The sequence below is a fragment of the Mya arenaria genome, chromosome 11 (assembly GCF_026914265.1).
Source record: "Mya arenaria isolate MELC-2E11 chromosome 11, ASM2691426v1".
NCBI lineage: Eukaryota > Metazoa > Mollusca > Bivalvia > Myida > Myidae > Mya > Mya arenaria.
This window is the reverse complement of record NC_069132.1, coordinates 7919536-7943712: the sequence shown is the minus strand read 5'-3', so window position 1 is coordinate 7943712 and position 24177 is coordinate 7919536. Positions and strand designations below refer to the sequence as shown.

Here is a 24177-nt window from a genome sequence, read left to right as displayed (position 1 = left end):
CTCGATTGAATTTGAACGTCTATGAAAAAGAAAACATTTTAATAAAGCCTAATTTATGATTGAACATCAAACATTTGTATTGTGTAAATGTGAACAAAACTATTTAAATGAAATGGCTTTTTAATTATCATATGATATTTCTGGAATATGGTTTCCGTACTAAACAAGGATGTGGATCATAGCAAGCCTACTTCTCTCTCAGTCGTTTAATTGATAAGGTAACACACATCAATTTTGACTGATTAACCTTTAACTACTTCCTAAATAATGCATGATGAAAACTATTAATAACTGAAAACAAGACTGTAACAGCAAAAATATTAAATGATTGGTGAGTGCTAAAAGATTTACTGTGGTCTTCTATAGTCTTATAACAAATTAAACAAGTTTCTATCAAATTAAACTTGTATCCTTCATAAGAACCATTTTTTCGACATGTTTTCATCCTTTTTGGAATATTAAAACAATATCATTAATTGTGGTTAATCTAATTTGGGAGTAAGAGTGTATCTTTAAGGTTTGTTTCCAACAATGGGTCATTTGAAGTATGACATTTGAACCATTCTCGTTAATAATAAAGATGTTTGTGTTGAGTAAATTTTCCTACTTATGAGTGAAATCGGAAAGTAAATGAATGCACATTAATGATAGTCTGACAACCATGAACAATTCTGCCACAGGAGTACCTGCCTGTTATTGGATCGGCTCACCTGGGCGTAACCGTCTGGAGTTTACGCGATACCCTGATAGATCATTCATAAATCAACATTTGCAAACATACATACCCGTACTCGGGATTGTATACATGTGATGGTTTTATGATTTCAGGTAGTAAACACAACGCAACCGCAAAACTCGTTAAATCTGTGTCACACGTTTACCTATATGAAAGTGAACTGAAGTTTTACCTATTTCTGAAACGGATATGCTATTTGAACGTAACAGTTGACTTGTCGTTTATCAGTTCGACCATATAATATAACAATACCAGTGTGTAGGCTGTACAACTATACACCGATGTCATTACGATCATTGTTCGACAGTGTAGCGAGCGCTGATGGAAGTACTGCGCTTGTGGTGACATTGACTGTGGGATTAGGAATTATAGTTGTAGCCCGGATGTCAACCCGGGGGAAGAGCAGGGGTGGCGGGCGGCCCCCCGGCCCACGCCGACTTCCTATCCTCGGGAACCTCACCCAGCTGGCAGGAAATGGGACGTTCTTTGAAAAACTGAATGAGATGAGAAAAACACACGGGGATGTTCTTTATTTAGAGCTAGGCGCTGTTAAAACCCTGGTCGTTTTTGGACATGACATGGTGAAAAGGCTGTTGGTCGATTATGCGGATAGTTTTCAGTATCGTCCAGTGTGGCTAGTTGAGATTAAAAGCCTACAACTATCAAATGGTAAGGCACCTCTTGCTTGCTTTCACATCTTTTTGTCTCGCTTATGTATTATATCATTAACTATGTCACTCAAATAATGCGATCAAATGCACATCTAATGAATTATATTTACAGGGTTTTGTTATATTAACAGTGTATTTGCAAACAATCGGCACTTTCCTTCATATCATCAAATATTAATGGCTGGTCGCATAGTGAAACATAATTTCAATTACATGTCAAATTGAGAGTTTTGTTGGATGTCGAAGTTCATCTTCCTGATCAATAAGCAATTGTCACTGGTTTTTATCCTTTTGATCAATACGGACGGAAAAGAGAAAGCGTTCAATTGTACACGCATAAACATGTAGAGATAAGATCGTGCTAATTGTCTAGAGTTTAAATACGAAATCGCGTGGGTGTCGCTCGTGCAATAAATACTCTCTACACTTCAAGTTTAAGTCGTTTTGTCGATTCTTCCTTTTGAACATTTTGATATAAGGCCCATTCAGTGGATATTGCAAATGATTATTTAAACCTTTTCAGAAACAAGATATATTTGGGTGTATAAACCTATACATTGCAGTCCTAGTTGGCAGTATCATTTCAGTGATGGTGAAAATAAACACATATATAAGGAATATAATACTTATATCCAGCAAAACAGTTTTACTACCCCTGACTGAAACTGCCACATAATTTTATGATTGTAGTAAACTAACCTATGATGTCCAACTCTTGAAATTCTAAATACAACAACAACAACAATTACAGATCGCATCTACGACAGAAACGTTCATACGGAAGATTAAACGTATTAGATAAAATAAACAACAGACTTCGCATGTCGAACAGTTTTATAGTGTTCCTTAATATTTGCTCGTAATCATCACGGTGACAATGTTGTAAACAATGAACGTGCACTCAATGTGTCACGAAGCGTATACATACACAATTGTCACTGTGAAATACCACATTAAACGAGTTATTTAAATGAAACCGAAAATGGAGTACAACATTATACAATCATTTGAATTTAGTTAAATATTTTGCAGGCATTGTCTGGTCCAATGGAGCAGACAATCAGAGATTGCGCAGGTTTGCCTTACCCTGCGTGTTCCCGGGGGTCGGAAAACAGACCCTCGAGCAGCGTATTCAGATCGAAGCTGAAGCTCTGATGTCACAACTGCACGAGCGGTCTGGGGACTCCGCGACTCTAAAGGACCTCTTCTTTAGAGCTATTGGCAACATCAATTGTTCTGTGATATTTGGTAAAAGGTATTCTTTTACAAATATTTATAGAACAGTTATTACGACAGAATAACACACGTTTTGAACGTTTTTTTAGTTTAGTATATTTCTTTCAAAAGCTAACATCATTTCACACCAAAAAACGACTCAATTAATGAAGAATGAAAAATTGCAGTATGAGGTGAGGCCAAAACTGATGGCCATCAATCTTCTCCCCTAAATTACACTTCAGTATGTTGATTATAGAGATCAAACATCGTTTCATACTACGCGCACTAAAAAGTCTATACGAACAAAGCTGTTAGGACTGAATCAACTCCATTTCTCTATTGATTTTCAAACTTCTAACGGTTTAATAAACGTCATTGTAATAAGAGATGTCATAACATGTATACAAAAAAGTATTTTATACAATATAAAATTTCGAAAGTGTGCTTCATTCCGAGCCAGACTTTGAAAAAGTGTCACCCATCCGTGTATGTTTTGAATTAAGTGATCCCTGTCCACTTACCGTTTGGTCATTCGTGGATCACTCTTCCTCAGGTTAGACCTATGGATATTCTCGAGATCCCTCGAGATCCAGTAACACGAGACAGATATCACTAAACCTATTTCATTCGTTGTGATTGACCGGTTGCAATGCGTCAACAATCCCCACCCCTCCCGGTGGTTCATTACAGTCGGCTTTATGACAGGCTCGCCAGCCCTCCCGGTGGTTCATTACAGTCGGCTTTATGACAGGCTCGCCAGCCCTCCCGGTGGTTCATTACAGTCGGCTTTTTGACAGGCTCGCCAGCCCTCCCGGTGGTTCATTACAGTCGGCTTTATGACAGGCTCGCCAGCCCTCCCGGTGGTTCATTACAGTCGGCTTTATGACAGGCTCGCCAGCCCTCCCGGTGGTTCATTACAGTCGGCTTTATGACAGGCTCGCCAGCCCTCCCGGTGGTTCATTAAGTCGGCTTTATGACAGGCTCGCCAGCCCTCCCGGTGGTTCATTTAAAACAGTCGGCTTTATGACAGGCTCGCCAGCCCTCCCGGTGGTTCATTACAGTCGGCTTTATGACAGGCTCGCCAGCCCTCCCGGTGGTTCATTACAGTCGGCTTTATGACAGGCTCGCCAGCCCTCCCGGTGGTTCATTACAGTCGGCTTTATGACAGGCTCGCCAGCCCTCCCGGTGGTTCATTACAGTCGGCTTTATGACAGGCTCGCCAGTCCTCCCGTTGGTTCATTTAAAACAGTCGGCTTTATGACAGGCTCGCCAGCCCTCCCGGTGGTTCATTACAGTCGGCTTTATGACAGGCTCGCCAGTCCTCCCGGTGGTTCATTACAGTCGGCTTTATGACAGGCTCGCCAGCCCTCCCGGTGGTTCATTTAAAACAGTCGGCTATATGACAGGCTCGCCAGCCCTCCCGGTGGTTCATTACAGTCGGCTTTATGACAGGCTCGCCAGTCCTCCCGGTGGTTCATTACAGTCGGCTTTATGACAGGCTCGCCAGCCCTCCCGGTGGTTCATTACAGTCGGCTTTGTGACAGGCTCGCCAGTCCTCCCGGTGGTTCATTTAAAACAGTCGGCTTTATGACAGGCTCGCCAGCCCTCCCGGTGGTTCATTTAAAACAGTCGGCTTTATGACAGGCTCGCAAGCCCTCCCGGTGGTTCATTTAAAACAGTCGGCTTTATGACAGGCTCGCCAGCCCTCCCGGTGGTTCTTTACAGTCGGCTTTATGACAGGCTCGCCAGTCCTCCCGGTGGTTCATTTAAAACAGTCGGCTATATGACAGGCTCGCCAGTCCTCCCGGTGGTTCATTTAAAACAGTCGGCTTTATGACAGGCTCGCCAGCCCTCCCGGTGGTTCATTTAAAACAGTCGGCTAAATGACAGGCTCGCCAGTCCTCCCGGTGGTTCATTACAGTCGGCTTTATGACAGGCTCGCCAGCCCCCCGGTGGTTCATTTAAAACAGTCGGCTATATGACAGGCTCGCAAGCCGGGAAATTGCCGAACGTATTTTCTAAGGGTATTTGATACGCTGATCACGTCCAAGACATTTAGAATTATAGGCAATGAATAGTGCAGTTTGTCTAAAATTCTCTTGCTGTATCCCCCCACCCGCCCCCGATAAGACGAAGCATGGAAATGAGTTCTCAAATAATATACCAACGCATACACGTATTTAACTTTCATATGGAATCACACGGTACGTTTAAGCACGTTTACCCTAAATGTCATCTAATGCACACTATCCATCAATTTACGACTCACCATCAATTCATGACTTACCAATCATTTATGCTATTAAATAAAGTATGGGTGATTTGGGCATTTTTGATAAGTGGGCCACAATAATATGATACTCATGTTTGCAGGTACGAGTATGAAGACGCTGAGTTCGGAGAGTTTTTGGCGCTCATGGACAGCCTACTACAGCGGCAGGGTGTCAAAAACCCTCTCAACTTCTTCCCCATCCTCCAGAGACTACCCGAGGGGAAAAAGGTTACTCTGAAATTAAAATATCAGAAGTAAATTTTATAAATATTCTAGGCATGGTGTTGGATAGTTCATGCCAAGAAATACCAGCCAATTTTTCCACTTTTTATTTCTACACGAGAGTCAATTTCAGCTACACATTAACCCCTAATTGACCGAGAATCTGACCATGTGTTTAATCATGTTATCATATCTAGGGAGTTGCTGTAATTCGGGTCAAGATTTGGAAGAATGTATTTAATTTTGCCCAGAAAGACGTGAAGAAGTATCAAGTGTTAGACATAATTACTGAGTACTTAATTTAGTAAAACTTATTATTTACTTATTCTTAAACAAAAATATGTTGTTTTTAATGAGTAACATTATTTTTTTAGACATACGACAGATGTTAATGAAAATGGTATGCTTAACCAACCGTTTTATTTGGAATGAAAGTGTAACCTATATTACATTATATATGAATCTGGCCGTCTCATAGGTCGAATTATATTTAAGGGTATGCTTTACTTAGCGTATGGATATTGATTTTAAAGGCTTACTCTACTAATTACATAATTAAGCTATACACGTACCTCGGTAATATCACGTGATAACACCGACTAGCCAATCACGCATAAGGAATGAATTCTACCTGGTAGACATACCCAGTAATCTTTTTAATGGAAAAATACGAAATAACTGCTAAACTTAAATAAATTGTAAACTATGTGGTACTTCAGTTAGTAAGTTTCAATGCATTGTACACATCGATGCCAAGTTTATGTCAGTTTTCGACAATTTTCTCTTTTTTTTCGCTATTTTATCGTACGGAGTACAGCCCTTTTAAGCAGATTTTCGACATCCACAGATAAACGACTCCCCGGTATCATTTTATTAAATATACATGAGTCATAACATTTTGAGCCGGTAGTCGATAAGTTTGACTTGGGTTCGTGATTCTATTTGGGTCAAAATACATCCTCACGCCGGCCAAATCCTAATAACCTCTTATAGAACAATACCGTAATCAAGTTGTTGATTTTAACGACTTGATTACGGTGTTGTTCTATAAGAGGCTATTAGGATTTGGCCTGCGTGAGGAAAATATTTAGCTGTTGGGGAACTAAGTAATATAGTTGGTACATTTGTACTTGATGTTTTCAATCTTTAAACATAATTCAAGAGTGTGGCTTAGATAGTTAAATATTGTTATCATAAACAATATCAAAGATGTAATGCTTAGCTTATTTAATTAATTATTATACTTTTTATAGTTAAGAAAATCATGTCAATACTTAATAATAAACTATTAATGAATTTTTTGTTTTATTTTTGACAAGTGTCGTAATAAACAAAATGAGATGAAGCGTTAAACAAAAGAAACATGCACTTTAGAAAGATTTTTCCGAAAAATGACCAAAATCATTGCTCCCCGGAATTCCTTGTTGGTCGTAATGGCCATAAAATGAAGTGAATTAGCTGTTACAGCAGATAACTGATAAAATTACATGGAGAACCAAGTCAGCCCTTTAACCCTTAGCACAAAACCACTGAATGGAACAAAATGCATATGCTGCTAAAATCCAGGTATATGCTGGCATACAGGGGTTTCCTTCTTAATCTAAAATTGGATAGGATTTCTTGGCATGTCGTATGGAATTCAAAAATATTTGAATGTATTTACCGACCTGTCCAATTTTCAAATTCAGTTTACGAATATTTTCGGGTCTTAAAATAGAAATGGCAGAACTGATCTGAAAGAATGACCCTGTAACGAAGAGGTTTGACATTGTCATTTTCTTTTAATTTCTTTTCCCGTCTGAGTGCACGCCTTGAAACAGCGAGTGTTCGATGAGAGAAGAAAGGGGAATTAAAACTAATTGATGTAAAACTTGGCAATTGCGTATTCAGACAACGGTTTTTGTATTTAAGATCAAGAAACATTAACACATATTGCTTTACTCATACTTCAAAGAGGACTCCATTGTCAATGGCTTTCAACCGCTCGCATATATATATATATATATATATATATATATCAAACGTTTCAAACAGGTGGACCGGTGTGGGTGGAAGCGATATCTGACTGTTGTATAAAACATTGCCATGATCACGGTGACGGGTCTCGTATAAGTATGTTCCTATTTCAGCCGAAAGCTACCAGAGAAGTTCTGTCTAAAGTGAGCGCGTTCCTGCACCGGAAGTTGGTGGAGGCACGCACAGACTTTGATAAGGACAACATCCGGGGACTTCTGGACATGTACTTGGCTCAGGAGAGTGATGACAATCCCATCAAAGGTGTGTGTGTGTGAACAATATTAATAGTTACACTTACAATTTACTTATTCCAATGCGACATTTGAACTAAACAGCTGAACAATAGCGATTCAAAGACTAATTTACGTTGCATTATTTCGGTTGTATGAATAGCGATTGCTTTAATGACGTCACTTATTTCATCGACGTCACTACAACATTTTACTGCAATAAAACGTTATTTGACCAAATTACAAACACCGTTTCTGTAAGAACAGACTGGCTGAGTGTACAACTACTGCTGTATTTGTCTGATTATTTTAACCAACGCACCTTATTACAGAAAAACACTTTGACTACAGAACATTGATTGTTATTTGAACACATACAGTTCATCGTTGTTACATTAACATAAATACATGGCATAGCAATATAAGTTAAATGCGGAAATGCAATTAACATATCGAACATCAAAAAGTTGAACACATGTTAAAGATAAATAAAGTTAAGCATTATTATAAGAAGCGTTATTTCGTAATGTAAAGACACGTTTGCAATATAAAGCAAGTTTCTTTTACATGCAGTATTTTCAGAATATTGGATACAATTTAGAACAATATATTTCAGAATATAATGAATACTGTATCGGGGTAATCATCTGCACAGGAAACCTGATATTGTAGTGTAAATTGTTTTGCAAGGAGTGGGTGTCTATGCGCATTTCAATTCAAGTTAAGCTTTCGGTTGCACGGTTTTCTTAACCGTTAATTGGTAATAGCTTAATTGCATTATTAACTTTATGCTATTCAAGTACATATATCAACTTTATGAGATGATTATATTCGCGTTTTGTTTGTTGCATACTTTTTATGTAATCGTAAACTATTCAAAAACGATTTAATAAACTCATATTATGTACTGAGTTGAACAGTATATTTATGCATATCATTGAATATACCAAACAGGATGCAACAGCAAAAGGCCGCGTGTGAAATGGACACTTTAACGAGAATATAACTCATACAAAACTATAGCATGTAAGAATGAAATATTTATATAAAAAAATGAGTGTTCAACATCTCGGGTGCAAGTCTGAGCTGGTACATTAACATTGTCTTTCACTACCAAATCTTTACACAACTGGATTTTGCAAAACTAAAAGTATTTAACCTTTAAAGCCTGAACACTCATGGAAAGGAGACAAATGCACAATTCATACCATGGTAAGCTTGATCCTGTTAAAAGGGGATTAAGATTGTTCGAGAAATTAAGACCAATGTGGAGATGCATTCTTTTGTTTTAATGACCGATTTAGGATTATTTTTTTACTTTTGGTCTTCAACTATTAAGCCATTACGCCGGGCGCAGCCCAACGCCGACCTAATTGTTTAGAAGACCAAAAATAAAGAAACACCATCCTTATTGTTTCTCACAAGACGTGGGAATATATACGAGCCAGCGCGCATGCGCAAACCGCTGAAAATTAAAAAAATAAGACAAAATGGTACATGGGTGATCGTTTTCGTCGGTAGCGTATTAACGATTATATCAGAATCCGTCCGGCGATCCTGTTAGCAGGGACAAGAGACTGAACACTAGATGATTTGAGCGACTTTGAGTCACTATTAAAATGTCGAACCCGGGTGGCGCATTCGCTTCTCACCAAGGCGAACCTGGTTCGATTCCCGGTCTGGGCGCACGTGAGTTTGGTTTGTGGTCACCAAGCCGGACAAGTAGGTTATCTCCGGGTTCTCCGGTTCCCCCCACAGCACAAGACCACACTCTCGCGTAAAATCGTGCCAACGACAGAATTAATATTATGTTGTAATAACTTGTTTCACAAGTGTTCACAAATATATAAGTTTAAAACTGTTAAAATGTAATCCATTAGACCAACATTCGAACCACTAGGGAAGTTGAATACTTAAGAATACAACAAAGAAGTTTTGAATTGTTTGAACTTTTAAAACTTGAGTGTTGTACTTTGTTGTCAATGAAATTATCTAGACTGGTTCGCATGTGTTTCCTTATTGATCAATCAAGTACATCTTTTTCTTTTTGTAAAACCAATGTTATTGCACGCTATTAGTAGAGATGCAGTTGTATACCAACAACCAACTGAATGTATTAATATGGTTAATTGATTGGTTTAGTCAAAATAAGCCACATTTTCATTCGTTAGTCGATATGTTTCCAATAATTACTACTGACCAATTAAGTTATTTAAATATGCGAACGAACCTAAATAAAACCATTCTACAACTTATTAACAATTAATAGAATATTGGCTGCATAGGTGTATCAAACTGGGGATAGTTTCCGCAAAGGAATATAAATTCACGCGTTTCAAATGCCAACATTTCTATCCAGTGCGTGTAGTTTCGATCCCCACTCCCACAAAACAACTAACTTTCTCCCGCGCGGGACGTGAGAATGACGTTAACGGACCAGGGAAGCTCTATCCAGGGTTACATCCTGCCTGAGCACTGTGCCTCACAACCTAACACGACTGATACTCACAGTTGGGGTGACGCCCATAGATAGTGCGGAGGCGGTGTAAAATAAAAGTACACACCCACAGCTAGGATTTCCCGCTTTCTTGTTTCAGTACAGTACACACCCACATCAAGCATTTCCCGCTTTGTTGTTTCAGAGGAGAATGTCTATCACATTGTCCGGGACTTTTTCGTGGCTGGCACAGAAAACGTGGCTATTGCGCTCGTCTGGCTCGTAGGATATACGGCACGTGATGAGAACGTGCAAGACACGTGCCGGAAGTGCGTCAAAGAGGTAGGTTCAACCCTCAACGAAATCAATTTATATGTTGAGTTGAGTTAAGATGAGTAAGTGTTGTATATATTTTAGTTCTTCAAAAAGCTGTGAAGTCGTATTAATCAGCATCGTTGTTTAAACACAATACCTCATGGTCTGTGAACGATATTAACATGAAACTTAGTATAGCAGTACGAATGTACCAAGTCCAGACATGACTGTTGGCCAACAGAGAAAACAACTCCGGACTGTTTTTAAGGGGCTAGACATCAGATGATACAATTTCAAGAAAACAAGAAAATTGTCAAAAACTTTCATAAATATGACATCGTTGTGTACAACGCATTGACACTTACTGTTGTATCGCTTACGTCACATGCATCCTTCGCAGTTATTGCACATTTTTCCAATTCGAAATTTACTAGGGTTTTCTACCACGTAAATCACAGTTAGTTTAAAAAAAGCGTCGGTCTATATGTTTTTGTACTCATAAACATATATGATTTGAACTTGGAAACCATTATGCGCTATTACACAGATTAGACAGCAACATGATGTATTATCAGCCTCCTACTAGCTCGCATTGATAATTCTAGGCTTGTTTTGAGGAAATACTGCATTTGCCGATTTTTGGACCATCTGGTGTCTAGCCCCTTTAAATCCTGTTGTTGGATCAAACAGTCACCACCATCATGTGGTAGTGTTTGTCTGTTGAACTTAGAGTGAATTCCACTAATGCATTTAATTGCGGCCACTCGTACTTCGATGCTTCAAAGTGTTTCGCTGAAGTGCCCACATTTTAATATCGAGGAAACACTGCAATTTATTAACTGACATGGACCCTTGAATAATCTCGCACGGTGTCGCTTTTCTCTTTATAATTGTGCATGGCTTATATTTCAAACAACAAGGATTGAAAGACCTGTTTTTAACTCCGTTCACGGCATTCCTTGAAATGTCAAATTGAAATGGAAAATCCCCCGCCATATCATCTCACAGCCAATTGCCACCATACATTGGTTTAAATGATGGGAAATGTGTACGCGTTCCCTAAATGATCTTAAATGGACTGTGACATTTGGCGAAAACTTCACGTTTTCTGAATTCAGGATTCCAATTCAGGAATCGACATTCGTCTTACACGACACAACGAGTTTGACAGAGCAGGGACAAAATAGTTCCATACATAATGAATACTATTATAGAATTATGTTACAAAATACAGTTTAAATGTAATTGAGCAGTTTGACGTATAAACAAACTAACACACTTAGCAAAAAAGATCAGAAGACTGAGAAAACTGATCACGTGATTTTGTACTGTCATAATAAAGGGCCTTTCGGCGGCGAAAACCGTTCCATAGCTTTCTATATATATTTAAACGATTTTCACGCTGTTAGAATTATTTGCACTGTCGATTAAAATAATGTATCGAAGAAAACATTAAAAATACTTAAGTATCCATATTTCTTTGCTACCAGTTTTTGGGCGAGCGTTCCTGTCCCGGCATGGAGGACATCAAACACATGCCGTATCTGGAAGCCACGGTCAACGAGGCACTCAGGCTGGCGTCCATCAGTGAGATATTTGCATATAAATGAGGGTCATTACATGTCATTGACGTTTTTTTTCTCATATGTAATGGGGAGTGAGTCTAAAGAGTTAATGCCGTTAGAAGATTATACAAATAAGACGGCTCATACTCTTGCATATACTGGATGGTGTGCATACAGAGTTTATGCCCCTTTCTTCGGTCTTATCAACTTCAAGACATTAATTGCCAGTTGTAATTACCAAAGGACGGTCTGATTACCAGAAAGGCTGATAAGAGTTTTTACCAACTGCCATAATGTTAAGTTTTATTCCTGCTTTATGTTGAAGCCTTTCCGCTGTGTTAGAGTGTAGCAGATGGCAGACACGAGACGATTCGTCTATTTAACGACCATTATCTTTCTCACAGTCATCCGAAGTAATGAAATTCGGAAATGTATTCTTTCAATCCAGAAACGTTAATTAACAAGTACCTTCTTCTAGGTTTTATTAAACTGTAACTAAGGTAACAACTGTATTGGAGAACCGCTCTTTATTTGGTGTTTGAATGTTTGCGTGGGTCAATGGCCATCGAGGTTTTTTCAAATTTACATTAGTTGTACGGACGAAGGCACCAACAAACACCAAACAAGTCAGCGTGCGGCCGAGGTACGCCCACTCTAGTTTCATTGAACTCTATCATGTACTTGGGAGAACTGCTCATGTCCTTGACATCGCAGATCTCCATTGCGTTCGTAACAAATGCCAAACTTTACTCTAACAACTTCTAAGAAATATGGTTTCCTAATTCATGTCTTATACGTAATAAGTCCGAGAGCCCGTGTTTTTGCATGAGTTTTATGGCCAAATGACATTTTTTGCCGTACGATGTTTGTATACGACATTTCCACATATAATACATGTTGTAACCTCAAATACTTGCAGCGCCCCTGTCGGTGCCCCACGCGACACAGGAGGAGGTGGAGTTCGAGGGTTACACAATCCCTCGTGACACAATGGTGCTTACGCACATGCAATCTGTTAACCTTGACCCCGCCTACTGGGAGGAGCCGGACAACTTCCGGCCGGAGAGGTTCATTAAGGATGACGCTGTTGTGAGCAAGGAAGCATTTTATCCGTATTCAATTGGTAAGTGTCACGTTGATATCAGCTTGAGACGTAGTTAAATCTGCATGTTGACTAATAAACTCCATCTTGAATGTAAATCAAGTTGAAGATACTTGGTGCAAACTATGACCCACTGGCTCCTAAATAAAAACGCCATATTAATAAAATCATCAACTGAATAACGAGCTTGCATTTTCGGCAGTCAGTTCTCTACCATGTAGATTACAATTAATCGGTCCGAAAAATCTCCTGCCAATGGGGCATTGGCCCAATCCCACACATTTGGAAACCTTTATGAACTGTTACTGTGCTTCTTTCAGGTCCTCGATATTGTCTAGCGGCAAAGTTGTCACAAATGGAGCTGACTATAATGTTCGCAACATTAATTAAACACTTCCGGTTTACGACGGCTGCCGGCGCGGAGGCGCCCTCATTGAGACATACACAGCCTGGAGCATTCGTAGAACCGGAAACGTTCAAAGTCACCTGGTCATCTGTTTAAAAGAGGAAGTTAATACACTAATATGGTGAAATATACCTATGTATTGAGGGTATCCGATGTATAAGTTAAGGTAGTCATTTTATAGAGCATTTGACCATTATGTTAACTTGTGATGGCTTGTGCTGGTATTCTTTTTGTTTCATTTTAAATGGTATAAATTCCTCATTATAAATATTTAGATAAAATTACCAAAATAACGAATGTTTAATAGACATTCTGGTTATTAATTTTTTTTCCTGATTTCAACTGAATTCGGACCGTAAGATGACCTTCTTTCAAGACCGAAACGGTTTATGTGTAATAGTGTTTGCATTAAGACTCTTAAACCCTTTAAAACTATTAGTTTGTTACCAGGGGTCTCATATTTATACATCAGATACCTTAATCAATTCGACCTGTATCACGGTTCTGTTTCATCAGGCTGGCACTGTGATGCCGGCTAATATTGAATAATAATCATATTACAATACAAAGATTGTATAAATGTTGTATTTAATAGCATATGTCTTTAGCGGTAAATTTTGCTTACACTCGAGGAAACTTTCTCCACGGGACCATTTGGAATGATTTGGTCACATTAGTTAATTATTGAACGTAACTATGACTTATACAGCACTTCGAGTTATCATAGGCGATATGGTAATATGTGACCATCAATATAACTATTAATTACTGTCAAAATTAGTAGTTTATCTACCAGAATTTGTAAATAGCTATACAGTATTGTCATTACATGCACATATATACATATAGTATTTTATTATATGCTTTCCGGAGGTTAACAGAGATTTATCAGAGAAATTAAATTGATAGTTTCACTTTTTTAAATTTAAGCCCGCTGTCAGTTCCAAATCAAACAACAGCGCGCACAGGGCTGGGACACAATTTTAACGACGTCATTTCCGAAATGACGTTACGTGCGCATATAAATTGGCGCGTTTTTCTATAGAAGTGTAATTAAATGACCCTTTACTCCATTTCTTGGCATATATTAAAAAGAAAAAAAAAATATGTTTGTTTCAGTGAATGATAGCAATATATTTCACCTCGTGAATACCAAAATTGAATATTTCACTCGTGGCAATGCCACTCGTGACATATATCTTTTGGTGCTCAATCGGTAAAATATGTAGCGATCTTACATTGAAATAAACAATTAGTATCTATGTATATATAAATATCATCACTGTTACTTTACATGTACACCGCAAAATAATCGCCGCCCTTCATTTCCTTCTTCGTATTATATTTTTTGAAGAAAAATAAATGATATAAATATCGTCTGTGTTTATCATGCTCACATGCAAAAGATTTTCGTAAATTAAGGTTGAATAATCAGGACGAAAAACAAGACATACCCGCAAGTGTTTATGTAGGGCAAAATACAGGACATTCGAGCTGTGCTTATGTAGGGCAATCTACGAGACATGTTAAGAGTGTTTAGGTAGTGCAAACTACAAGATATGTGTAGATTGCTTATGTAGGGCAAAACACAAGATATGTGTAGATTGCTTATGTAGGGCAAGCTACAAGATATGTGTAGATTGCTTATGTAGGAATAGCTACAAGATATGTGTAGATTGCTTATGTAGGGCAAACTGCAATATATGTGTAGGTTGCTTATGTAGGGCAAAATGCAATATATGTGTAGGTTGCTTATGTAGGGCAAAATGCAAGATATGTGTAGATTGCTAATGTAGGGCAAACTGCATGATATGTGTAGATTGCTTATGTAGGGCAAGCTACAAGATATGTGTAGATTGCTTATGTAGGAATAGCTACAAGATATGTGTAGATTGCTTATGTAGGGCAAACTGCAATATATGTGTAGGTTGCTTATGTAGGGCAAAATGCAATATATGTGTAGGTTGCTTATGTAGGGCAAAATGCAAGATATGTGTAGATTGCTTATGTAGGGCAAGCTACAAGATATGTGTAGATTGCTTATGTAGGAATAGCTACAAGATATGTGTAGATTGCTTATGTAGGGCAAACTGCAATATATGTGTAGGTTGCTTATGTAGGGCAAACTGCAATATATGTGTAGGTTGCTTATGTAGGGCAAAATGCAAGATATGTGTAGATTGCTAATGTAGGGCAAACTGCATGATATGTGTAGATTGCTTATGTAGGGCAAGCTACGAGATATGTGTAGATTGCTTATGTAGGGCAAGCTACGAGATATGTGTAGATTGCTTATGTAGGAGAAGCTACACGACATGTGTAGATTGCTTATATAGGGCAAACTGCAAGATATGTGTAGATTGCTTATGTAGGGCAAACTGCAAGATATGTGTAGATTGCTTATGTAGGGCAAGCTACAAGATATGTGTAGATTGCTTATGTAGGGCAAGCTACGAGATATGTGTAGATTGCTTATGTAGGGCAAACTACAAGATATGTGTAGATTGCTTATATAGGGCAAAGTACATGATATGTGTAGATTGCTTATGTAGGGCAAGCTACAAGATATGTGTAGATTGCTTATGTATGGCAAACTGCAAGATATGTGAAGAGTGTTTAGGTAGCGCAAACAACAAGATATGTGCAGATTGCTTATGTAGGGCAAACTACAAGATGTGTGTACATTGCTTCTGTAGGGCAAACTATAAGATATGTGAAGAGTGTTTAAGTAGGGCAAACTACAAGCTATGTGTAGATTGCTTATGTAGGGCAATCTACAAGACATGTTAAGAGTGTTTAGGTAGGGCAAACTACAAGATATGTGTAGATTGCTTATGTAGGGCAAACTACAGGATATGTGTAGATTGCTTATGTAGGGCAAACTACAAGATATGTGAAGAGTATTTATGTAGGGCAAACTACGAAACATGTGAGGAGTACTTATGTAGGGCAAACTAAAGATACGTGAAGGGTATTTATGTAAGGCAAACTATAAGGTATATGAATAGTGTTTATGTAGGGCAAAATACAAAACATGTGAGGAGTATTTATGATGGACAAACTACCAAACATGTGAGAGTGTTTATGTAAGGCAAATACCAGTAGTATATCACGCATGGTTATCAGGGGCAATATACATACATACGTGAGGCGTGTAAATGTAGGGCAAAAGACAAGAGATACGTGAGGCGTGTAAATGTAGGGCGAAAGACAAGACATACGTGAGGCGTGTAAATGTAGTGCGAAAGACAAGACATACGTGAGGCGTGTAAATGTAGGGCGAAAGACAAGACATACGTGAGGCGTGTAAATGTAGGGCAAATGACAAGACATACGTGAGGCGTGTAAATGTAGGGCGAAAGACAAGACATACGTGAGGCGTGTATATGTAGGGCGAAAGACAAGACATACGTGAGGCGTGTATATGTAGGGCGAAAGACAAGACATACGTGAGGCGTGTATATGTAGGGCGAAAGACAAGACATACGTGAGGCGTGTATATGTAGGGCGAAAGACAAGACATACGTGAGGCGTGTATATGTAGGGCGAAAGACAAGACATACGTGAGGCGTGTAAAAGGGCAAAAGACAAGACATACGTGAGGCGTGTATATGTATTGCAAAAGACAAGACATACGTGAGGCGTGTTTATGTAGGGCGAAAGACACATGATAAACATGAATACATTTAAGACGAAATATGTATATGCAACGTGTATATAAATCTACAGGTACAAATGCAAGGACGTATTTATACAATAGTGTGCTTACGTAGGGTGAAAGACATGGGAAGTGTGAATTTGTAGGGCGAACGACATAAGCCTCATATATGCATGTATACATATACTCATTCGCGAAAATTCTTGATTTCAAAAACGCAAAGTAATGGTTTTCTTACTTCACGTCTTTCAAAATGATGTCAATAGCATGTCTTTTGCAGATCGGACCAGCAATGGTATGGTTGATGGATTATACAATCGTGGATCTTATATACATATATATATGTACACACATTTACATTGGATGTTTTTGTTTTCAGATTGTGTATTCTATTTTTTTTATCTTATAACGGAATGTGAGTGAAGTTAGCAGCACAGCAGCATAGCAGCAAGCTGCTAGCAGCAACAGCAGCTAGCTGCTGTGCTGCTGGCAGCTAGCTGCTGCGTTTTTACTATGAATATAATAATATATATTTACTATAATACAATAGTATATAATTGTTTTTTATTTCAGCTGTTTATAGGAATACAAATAGGAGTAAGAAAAAAAAGATTTTACTGATTTAGCTTATTTGGTAAAATTTTGATTACGGCAGGTTTTTTTTCATGAGCGGCCCACCAATGCAAACATTTTGTTGAGAAAGGCCATAAATAATAACAATGTTAATGAGGATATCAATGATTCGGCGTTACTTTTGGCTTTGTGAACTAGTGCATGTTAAGAAAGTATGCTCATATATTGACATTTATAGTTAACTAGTGTGTGCTTCAAAAGGCAATGCCTGTTTTGCATTTAAAATAACCAAAACCAAACCAACTAGACATCTCTTATTTCTAATCAGGGATATGCATAGGTCTCCGAGTCACAACAATGATTCCATATTTCATTTTAATTTTAGCAGGGACCGACTACTCCCAAATTTGACATATACAAGAAAAGACCCTTTGTAATGGAAACACTTAGAGAATTAACTAGGATCTTTGTACTTCTTCCTCTATTAAATAATATTGGTATATTATATCAATAGCCGGACGTGACAATTAAACGTAAAAGGGGAATTAATAAAGAACCAACTTTTAACATCTTAATTTGACTTGAGTCATTTGAACGATAAAACTTTGTCGGCACTTAAACAGCGACTCGCAGTTATGTCAGCTAATACCACAAGCTGGTCAAATGCACGTGCCGCTAAGACAGTGTGGCTCGGGCTCGGTGAAGCTGCACTACTCAACCGGAGGTACGGATAATATCCCCCCGGATGATTGCCCCCCAAACATTAGCCCCTAGGACCATAGCTCTCCCGGAAGATAGCCCCCACCCCCCCCCCCCCGTCTTAGTGAAAAAACGGACGATATCCCCCCAATATTAAAATGCATATTATAACCAGTTTATTTAAGCAAATTTGTATGATATTCTCAGACCTCAATGACTCGAAATTGTGAGGACTATTTTTACAAGTCAAAATCGAACTTGTAACACTAATTCCCACAACATTGTCCCCTTCAACACTACAATTCTGTTAGATGGTAATAGGGACAAAAGGCCCGGAGCCAATTAACAAATACACAGGAAATGGCCCCTACTGTGACACCAGTGTAATATTAAGAAGATGCACGGCAGTGGATTATCATGGCAAATATTCCTTAAACTAGGCAGAAGTCAATACAATGAACACTCAAGGTCAATATAATTGTATTTTTTTTCGGAACTATACGGGACAATATTGTGCGGGTGTTCTTTAAATTGACTTTGACACAATTAACTTCTCTGACGGAGTTATTAAAAATAAATATTTAAAATATCAAAATCAAGTTCCATTTCTAGAAATACATATTTGATATTAAAAAGTAATTACGAGATAATCGCCAAATTATAACCAATCAAGCTTAGTTACTTATGAAAATCCCTTAAACAATAAAGGTGTTAATCATAAGTATTTCCCTCTCATTGTCCTCTCGAATGTCTTAAACGATTGAGCAGAATAACGTAAATCTCTTTCGATAAAAATGGCCGAGGAGCTCCGAATGTCTTTTGGCTATATTGGACTAACTTAAACGGATTGAAGATGTTACACTGCGGAAAATGGTTTAATATACGGGAATATACTGAAACCCGTACATCCAATTTGTACGGTAAGTGTACGGGATGTTGAGTATACGGGTGTGTTCAGATTCGTATATTCATAAAACTCGCACATCTTGAGTATACGGGATTCGATGTATGGGCATGCAGTAACCCGTACATCCGTGTTGTAACAAAAAAAACAATGAATTCTGTAGCCAATTTAGGTCTTTGGGGGTTGAATTTGATAGCACATATAATATGAAAGTCATTTATACCATTGACTTAAACATATCACTGTTTCGTAAAAAACAGGATGGTGTCAGTAAAAATTACCTTTGTAGAAAATTTAATGCTTTAATGGGTTTCGATAGCTTTTGATGAAATTTAAAAGACTGAGGTCTAAATTATAAAAATAAATAATTCGGACAATACTGAGTTGATTGACTAACGACTAGTACTTATACTATTTTGATGGATGTACGGTACATCTCCGTATATCTTGAGTGTACGGGCATGAACGGTCTCCATACATGTTGAAAATACGGGAATTTATGCTCTTCCGTACACTTTGAGAGTATGAGATTACACTATTCCCGTACACGATGAATATAAGGGCTTGTACACTTCCCGCATTATATGGATGTTCGGAAATAAACCAGTTCCCGTGCACACTGAGTGTACGAAATAGTAACAATTCCTGTACATTATGGGTATACGGTAATGTACCCTTTCCCGTACACACATGTTATAAAGGTTTTGAATTTTGTAATAAAGTCAGGAAATTTGGTGTTATATTTGACAGCATACATGATATGAACAACATTTAAATCATACACTGGTATACATTGGCAGGGAAACCGCAATGTGTTAGTAAGGGTCCCGTTGTATAGGAAATGTTATGCTTTTGGTGGGTTTTAACAACCTTTGATGAAATTAAAGCGACATGTTTATAATAATAAATAATAAAAATCGACAATGCTGGTAGGGTTGATGTACGACTGGTACTTACAAAATTTTGATGAATGTACGGTACCATACATCTCCGTATATCTTGAGCGGATGGACATGTATGGTCTCCGTACATGTTGAGTGTACGGGAATTTATGTTCTTCCGTACACGTTGAGCGTACGGGTTTATACCATTCCTGTACACGAAAAATATACGGGCGTGTACATTTCCCGTATTACGGATGTACGGACATATACAAGTTCCAAAAGTTACAATTCCCGTACCCTATGGATATACGGAAATGCACTCTTTCCCGTACGCCCATGTTACAAAAAAGTTTTGTAATCAAGTAAGGTGAGTGGGTGTTTGGGTATGTGGGTATGTGGGTGGGTGGGTGATTGGCTGATTGGCTGATTGGCTGGGTGGGTTGAGTGAGTGGGTTGAGTGAGTGAGTGAGTGAGTGAGTGAGTGAGTGAGTGAGTGAGTGAGTGAGTGAGTGAGTGAGTGAGTGAGTGAGTGAGTGAGTGAGTGAGTGAGTGAGTGAGTGAGTGAGTGAGTGAGTGAGTGAGTGAGTGAGTGAGTGAGTGAGTGAGTGAGTGAGTGAGTGAGTGAGTGAGTGAGTGAGTGAGTGAGTGAGTGAGTGAGTGAGTGAGTGAGTGAGTGAGTGAGTGAGTGAGTGAGTGAGTGAGTGAGTGAGTGAGTGAGTGAGTGAGTGAGTGAGTGAGTGAGTGAGTGAGTGAGTGAGTGATGTGAGTGAGTGAGTGAGTGAGTGAGTGAGTGAGTGAGTGAGTGAGTGAGTGAGTGAGTGAGTGAGTGAGTGAGTGAGTGAGTGAGTGAGTGAGTGAGTGAGTGAGTGAGTGAGTGAGTGAGTGAGTGAGTGAGTGAGTGAGTGAGTGAGTGAGTGAGTGAGTGAGTGAGTGAGTGAGTGAGTGAGTGAGTGAGTGAGTGAGTGAGTGAGTGAGTGAGTGAGTGAGTGAGTGAGTGAGTGAGTGAGTGAGTGAGTGAGTGAGTGAGTGAGTGAGTGAGTGAGTGAGTGAGTGAGTGAGTGAGTGAGTGAGTGAGTGAGTGAGTGAGTGAGTGAGTGAGTGAGTGAGTGAGTGAGTGAGTGAGTGAGTGAGTGAGTGAGTGAGTGAGTGAGTGAGTGAGTGAGTGAGTGAGTGAGTGAGTGAGTGAGTGAGTGAGTGAGTGAGTGAGTGAGTGAGTGAGTGAGTGAGTGAGTGAGTGAGTGAGTGAGTGAGTGAGTGAGTGAGTGAGTGAGTGAGTGAGTGAGTGAGTGAGTGAGTGAGTGAATTGATGTATTCATATTATATAAATTGTAACACCTGCTTTGACGAATGCTGATAAAATACAATCATATCTAAGATTAGAGACCGATTGCTAATTAAAAACAGATTATTGAAATCGAAATTGATTTCAAGTTTTCTAATTGGATGTTATTATTTTTAAGAAGCCAGATTTGTTTTTATCTTATATTTATCTTTATATTATATTTTTACCAACGCTCTATCGATTGAGCTCACTCAATACTGAAGGTGGTGGTGGTGTTAGTAGTTTATACTCCGGGTCCCGGCGTGAGCACATTTAAGGGTCCCAGAGTGACAGTTCAACCACCGCACAGCACTCCTGGGCAGAACCAGTACTTGGTGCCTTCACCTCTGCAAGGAACTGAAAACTTCTGTACATGCCAGGGGCAGTGGTACACTGCGAATGGTCGTAGAAAGGATTTCATAACAAATCACAACAGTAGTGACCTGGTCCGCCCGGGAATCGAACCCGGGTTGTCCGATTCAGAGTTTTACACTCTACCGATTGAGCTAACAGGGCGGACATACTCATAACTGTGTGGGTGTGTAAGCTTATTTATATTCGCACTCGAGCCTTGCCCATTCGGCGAGTGCTCCATTAAGATTGTTAGTCATTTTAGGTTTTTGGAGCATTGTGCAAAGACAGAATGTAACCCTGAGCTACGCTACACTGGTTCTTTAACGTGCACTAGTGTACTGCACTGTCACACGGGACCCCCATTTAACGTCCCTTCCGGAAGACGATTAGTTTTTGTTAGTGATGCGACGGGGGATCGAACCTGTGACCCCTGGATTGATAGTCAAGTGTGTTATCTCAAGACAACGGATCCGCCACACTCACTAGTGCAGATAGTCGGAGGTCGTTTGTTTATTTGAGTTTATCAAAGTCTGCCCGCGCCCATTGGCTGCATTATGGCTTGACCCCGCCGTGACGCCATCACGAGTTAAATTGTGTTTTAATGCCATAAGTGATATGAGATAGAATGACAGCAATTCGCAGTCAAATCCAGACTTTGGAAGACTTGAAGAAACAGAGTGAGATACAAGAGATCCGGGTGTGTTACCCTAGCTCTTTGCGAAGAGACCTCTTGGTTCCTTAACGTGCTCGGTGTAAAGCACCGATACACGGGATACAACTTTCCTGGGTTGAACCAGTACTGAGTACACCACTCTTCCAAGCACTACCCTTTAAATGCCAAGCGCCTTAACCATGGCGGATAACAAAGGGCAACTGATAAGCCACGCCTTATTTGGACGCTGATTGGTCAGTCTGGTATTGGCCGGCTAATTTGACTGACAGCCCGCGTTATGTCAATTAGTGACATGATCATTTGCTTATAAAAACACATGGCCAGTGGGTCATAAAACTATACGAAATGCAACTAAAACACACACATTCTAAATTTAATTAATTAATTCGACAGACTGTGGAAATTTTTAGTGACCGAATTATAAATCAATTGAAGTAATGACATATAAATAAATCTATAAAAAGGCAGCTTCCTTATCTCACTAATTCTTGTATTTAAACTACCTAATTTAAACAATTGTGACAATTGTGATAACTGTTTTGAAGAATGATGATAAAATCCTTTCCGAGATCATATCTAAAATAAGAGGCTACTGTTAAAAGAAAAGAGACTGGTTATTTATTTAAATCAAGAACAAGAATATTAATTTCAAGTTTGCATGTTATTGAAAGTTCTGAATTTAAACTTATTGATCATCTCATACACTGCATATTGAAACCGGCCGATATGGCCGAAATAGAATAAATAGAGCCCAACGTTATTGTACTATTTGTAACTCTAATGATTTAGAAGATGAATATCATTTAATCATAACATGTCCTGTATATAATGACTTCAGAAAAAAATGATAAAAATATATTACATTAGAAACCCAGGTATGTACAAGTTTATCGAAACTATTGTTATCTAAAAACGTAAGCATACTAAGTAGCTTATGTAAATTAATAAATCAAGCATTTATGTTAAGAAATTCCTTACTAAATAACATCGTTTAGATCTTTCAAGTATTATGTCATTTATAAATAGCCTCCCATAATACTTCATTAGTTAATATAATATATATCTCAGTTTGCATTTGAAATGAATCTTTTTTCCATTTATTGAAACTTTTTTTGTTCTTTAATTTAACTTACTTTTTTTTCCATTTATTGAAACTTTTTTGTTCTTTAATTTAACTTACTTATACTATTGTCTTTTATTTGTATATAGGCCATGAATCGTTGTGACCATATTGAATATTTATATGTGTGTTTATATTTTTTATTTTTTGGCAAGAAACCGTTAAATAACATGTTTACGACAAAAACATGTCTGGTCGTCCGTCCATCCTTAAGACCGCCCGCCCGTCCCGTACACGTTGGGTGTACTGGGTCGAACACGCCCGTATATTAAAGATGTATGGGGTTGGGTTTAAAAGACTGGCCGGACCGGACCAAATGCGGACGAACGGAAATCTCCGAACTGTTACGGAATTCGTTCGTTTTTTTTTTTCTAATTTTGTGTTGGAGTGGCCGGACCGGACAAAATAAACATAATCATTGCTATGTTTTATAGATATTATATTCATTAAAGTTTTATTATGTCTGTCTGTGGGCCTGTACGTGCATCTGTATGTGTGGCTGTACGTGCGTCTGTAGGAATGTCTGTATGTATGTATGTATGTATGTATGTATGTATGTATGTATGTATGTATGTATGTATGTATGTATGTATGTATGTATGTATGTATGTATGTATGTATGTATGTATGTATGTATGTATGTATGTATGTATGTATGTATGTATGTATGTATGTATGTATGTATGTATGTATGTATGTATGTATGTATGTATGTATGTATGTATGTATGTATGTATGTATGTATGTATGTATGTATGTATGTATGTATGTATGTATGTATGTATGTATGTATGTATGTAT

The 24177-nt window shown here is 38.5% G+C and overlaps 1 protein-coding gene across 2 annotated transcripts; it reads left to right on the top strand.

Moving 5' to 3' along the window:
- The first annotated feature begins 1 nt into the window (after position 1).
- On the top strand, positions 2-14566 carry LOC128208279 (cytochrome P450 2J6-like). 2 transcript variants are annotated; one of them, XM_052911798.1, is made up of 9 exons: positions 2-218; positions 829-1405; positions 2440-2662; positions 4999-5125; positions 7249-7396; positions 10008-10144; positions 11608-11704; positions 12602-12805; positions 13105-14566. In XM_052911798.1, the coding sequence occupies exons 2-9, from the start codon at positions 1018-1020 to the stop codon at positions 13284-13286; spliced, it is 1506 nt and encodes a 501-aa protein (XP_052767758.1). In that variant the 5' UTR covers positions 2-218; positions 829-1017; the 3' UTR covers positions 13287-14566. The 2 variants fall into 2 exon arrangements, with proteins under 2 accessions (XP_052767758.1, XP_052767759.1); XM_052911799.1 differs by lacking the exon at positions 2-218 and having other exon boundaries at positions 752-1405.
- The last annotated feature ends 9611 nt before the right edge of the window (positions 14567-24177 follow it).

Excerpts from the sequence above, each read along its gene's own strand:
- LOC128208279 (XM_052911798.1), top strand. The coding sequence starts at position 1,018 with ATGTCATTACGATCATTGTTCGACAGTGTAGCGAGCGCTGATGGAAGT. Across the intron at positions 7,397-10,007 it reads TGATGACAATCCCATCAAAG|AGGAGAATGTCTATCACATT; the intron begins GTGTGTGTGTGT and ends TTGTTGTTTCAG. Across the intron at positions 11,705-12,601 it reads ACTCAGGCTGGCGTCCATCA|CGCCCCTGTCGGTGCCCCAC; the intron begins GTGAGATATTTG and ends AAATACTTGCAG.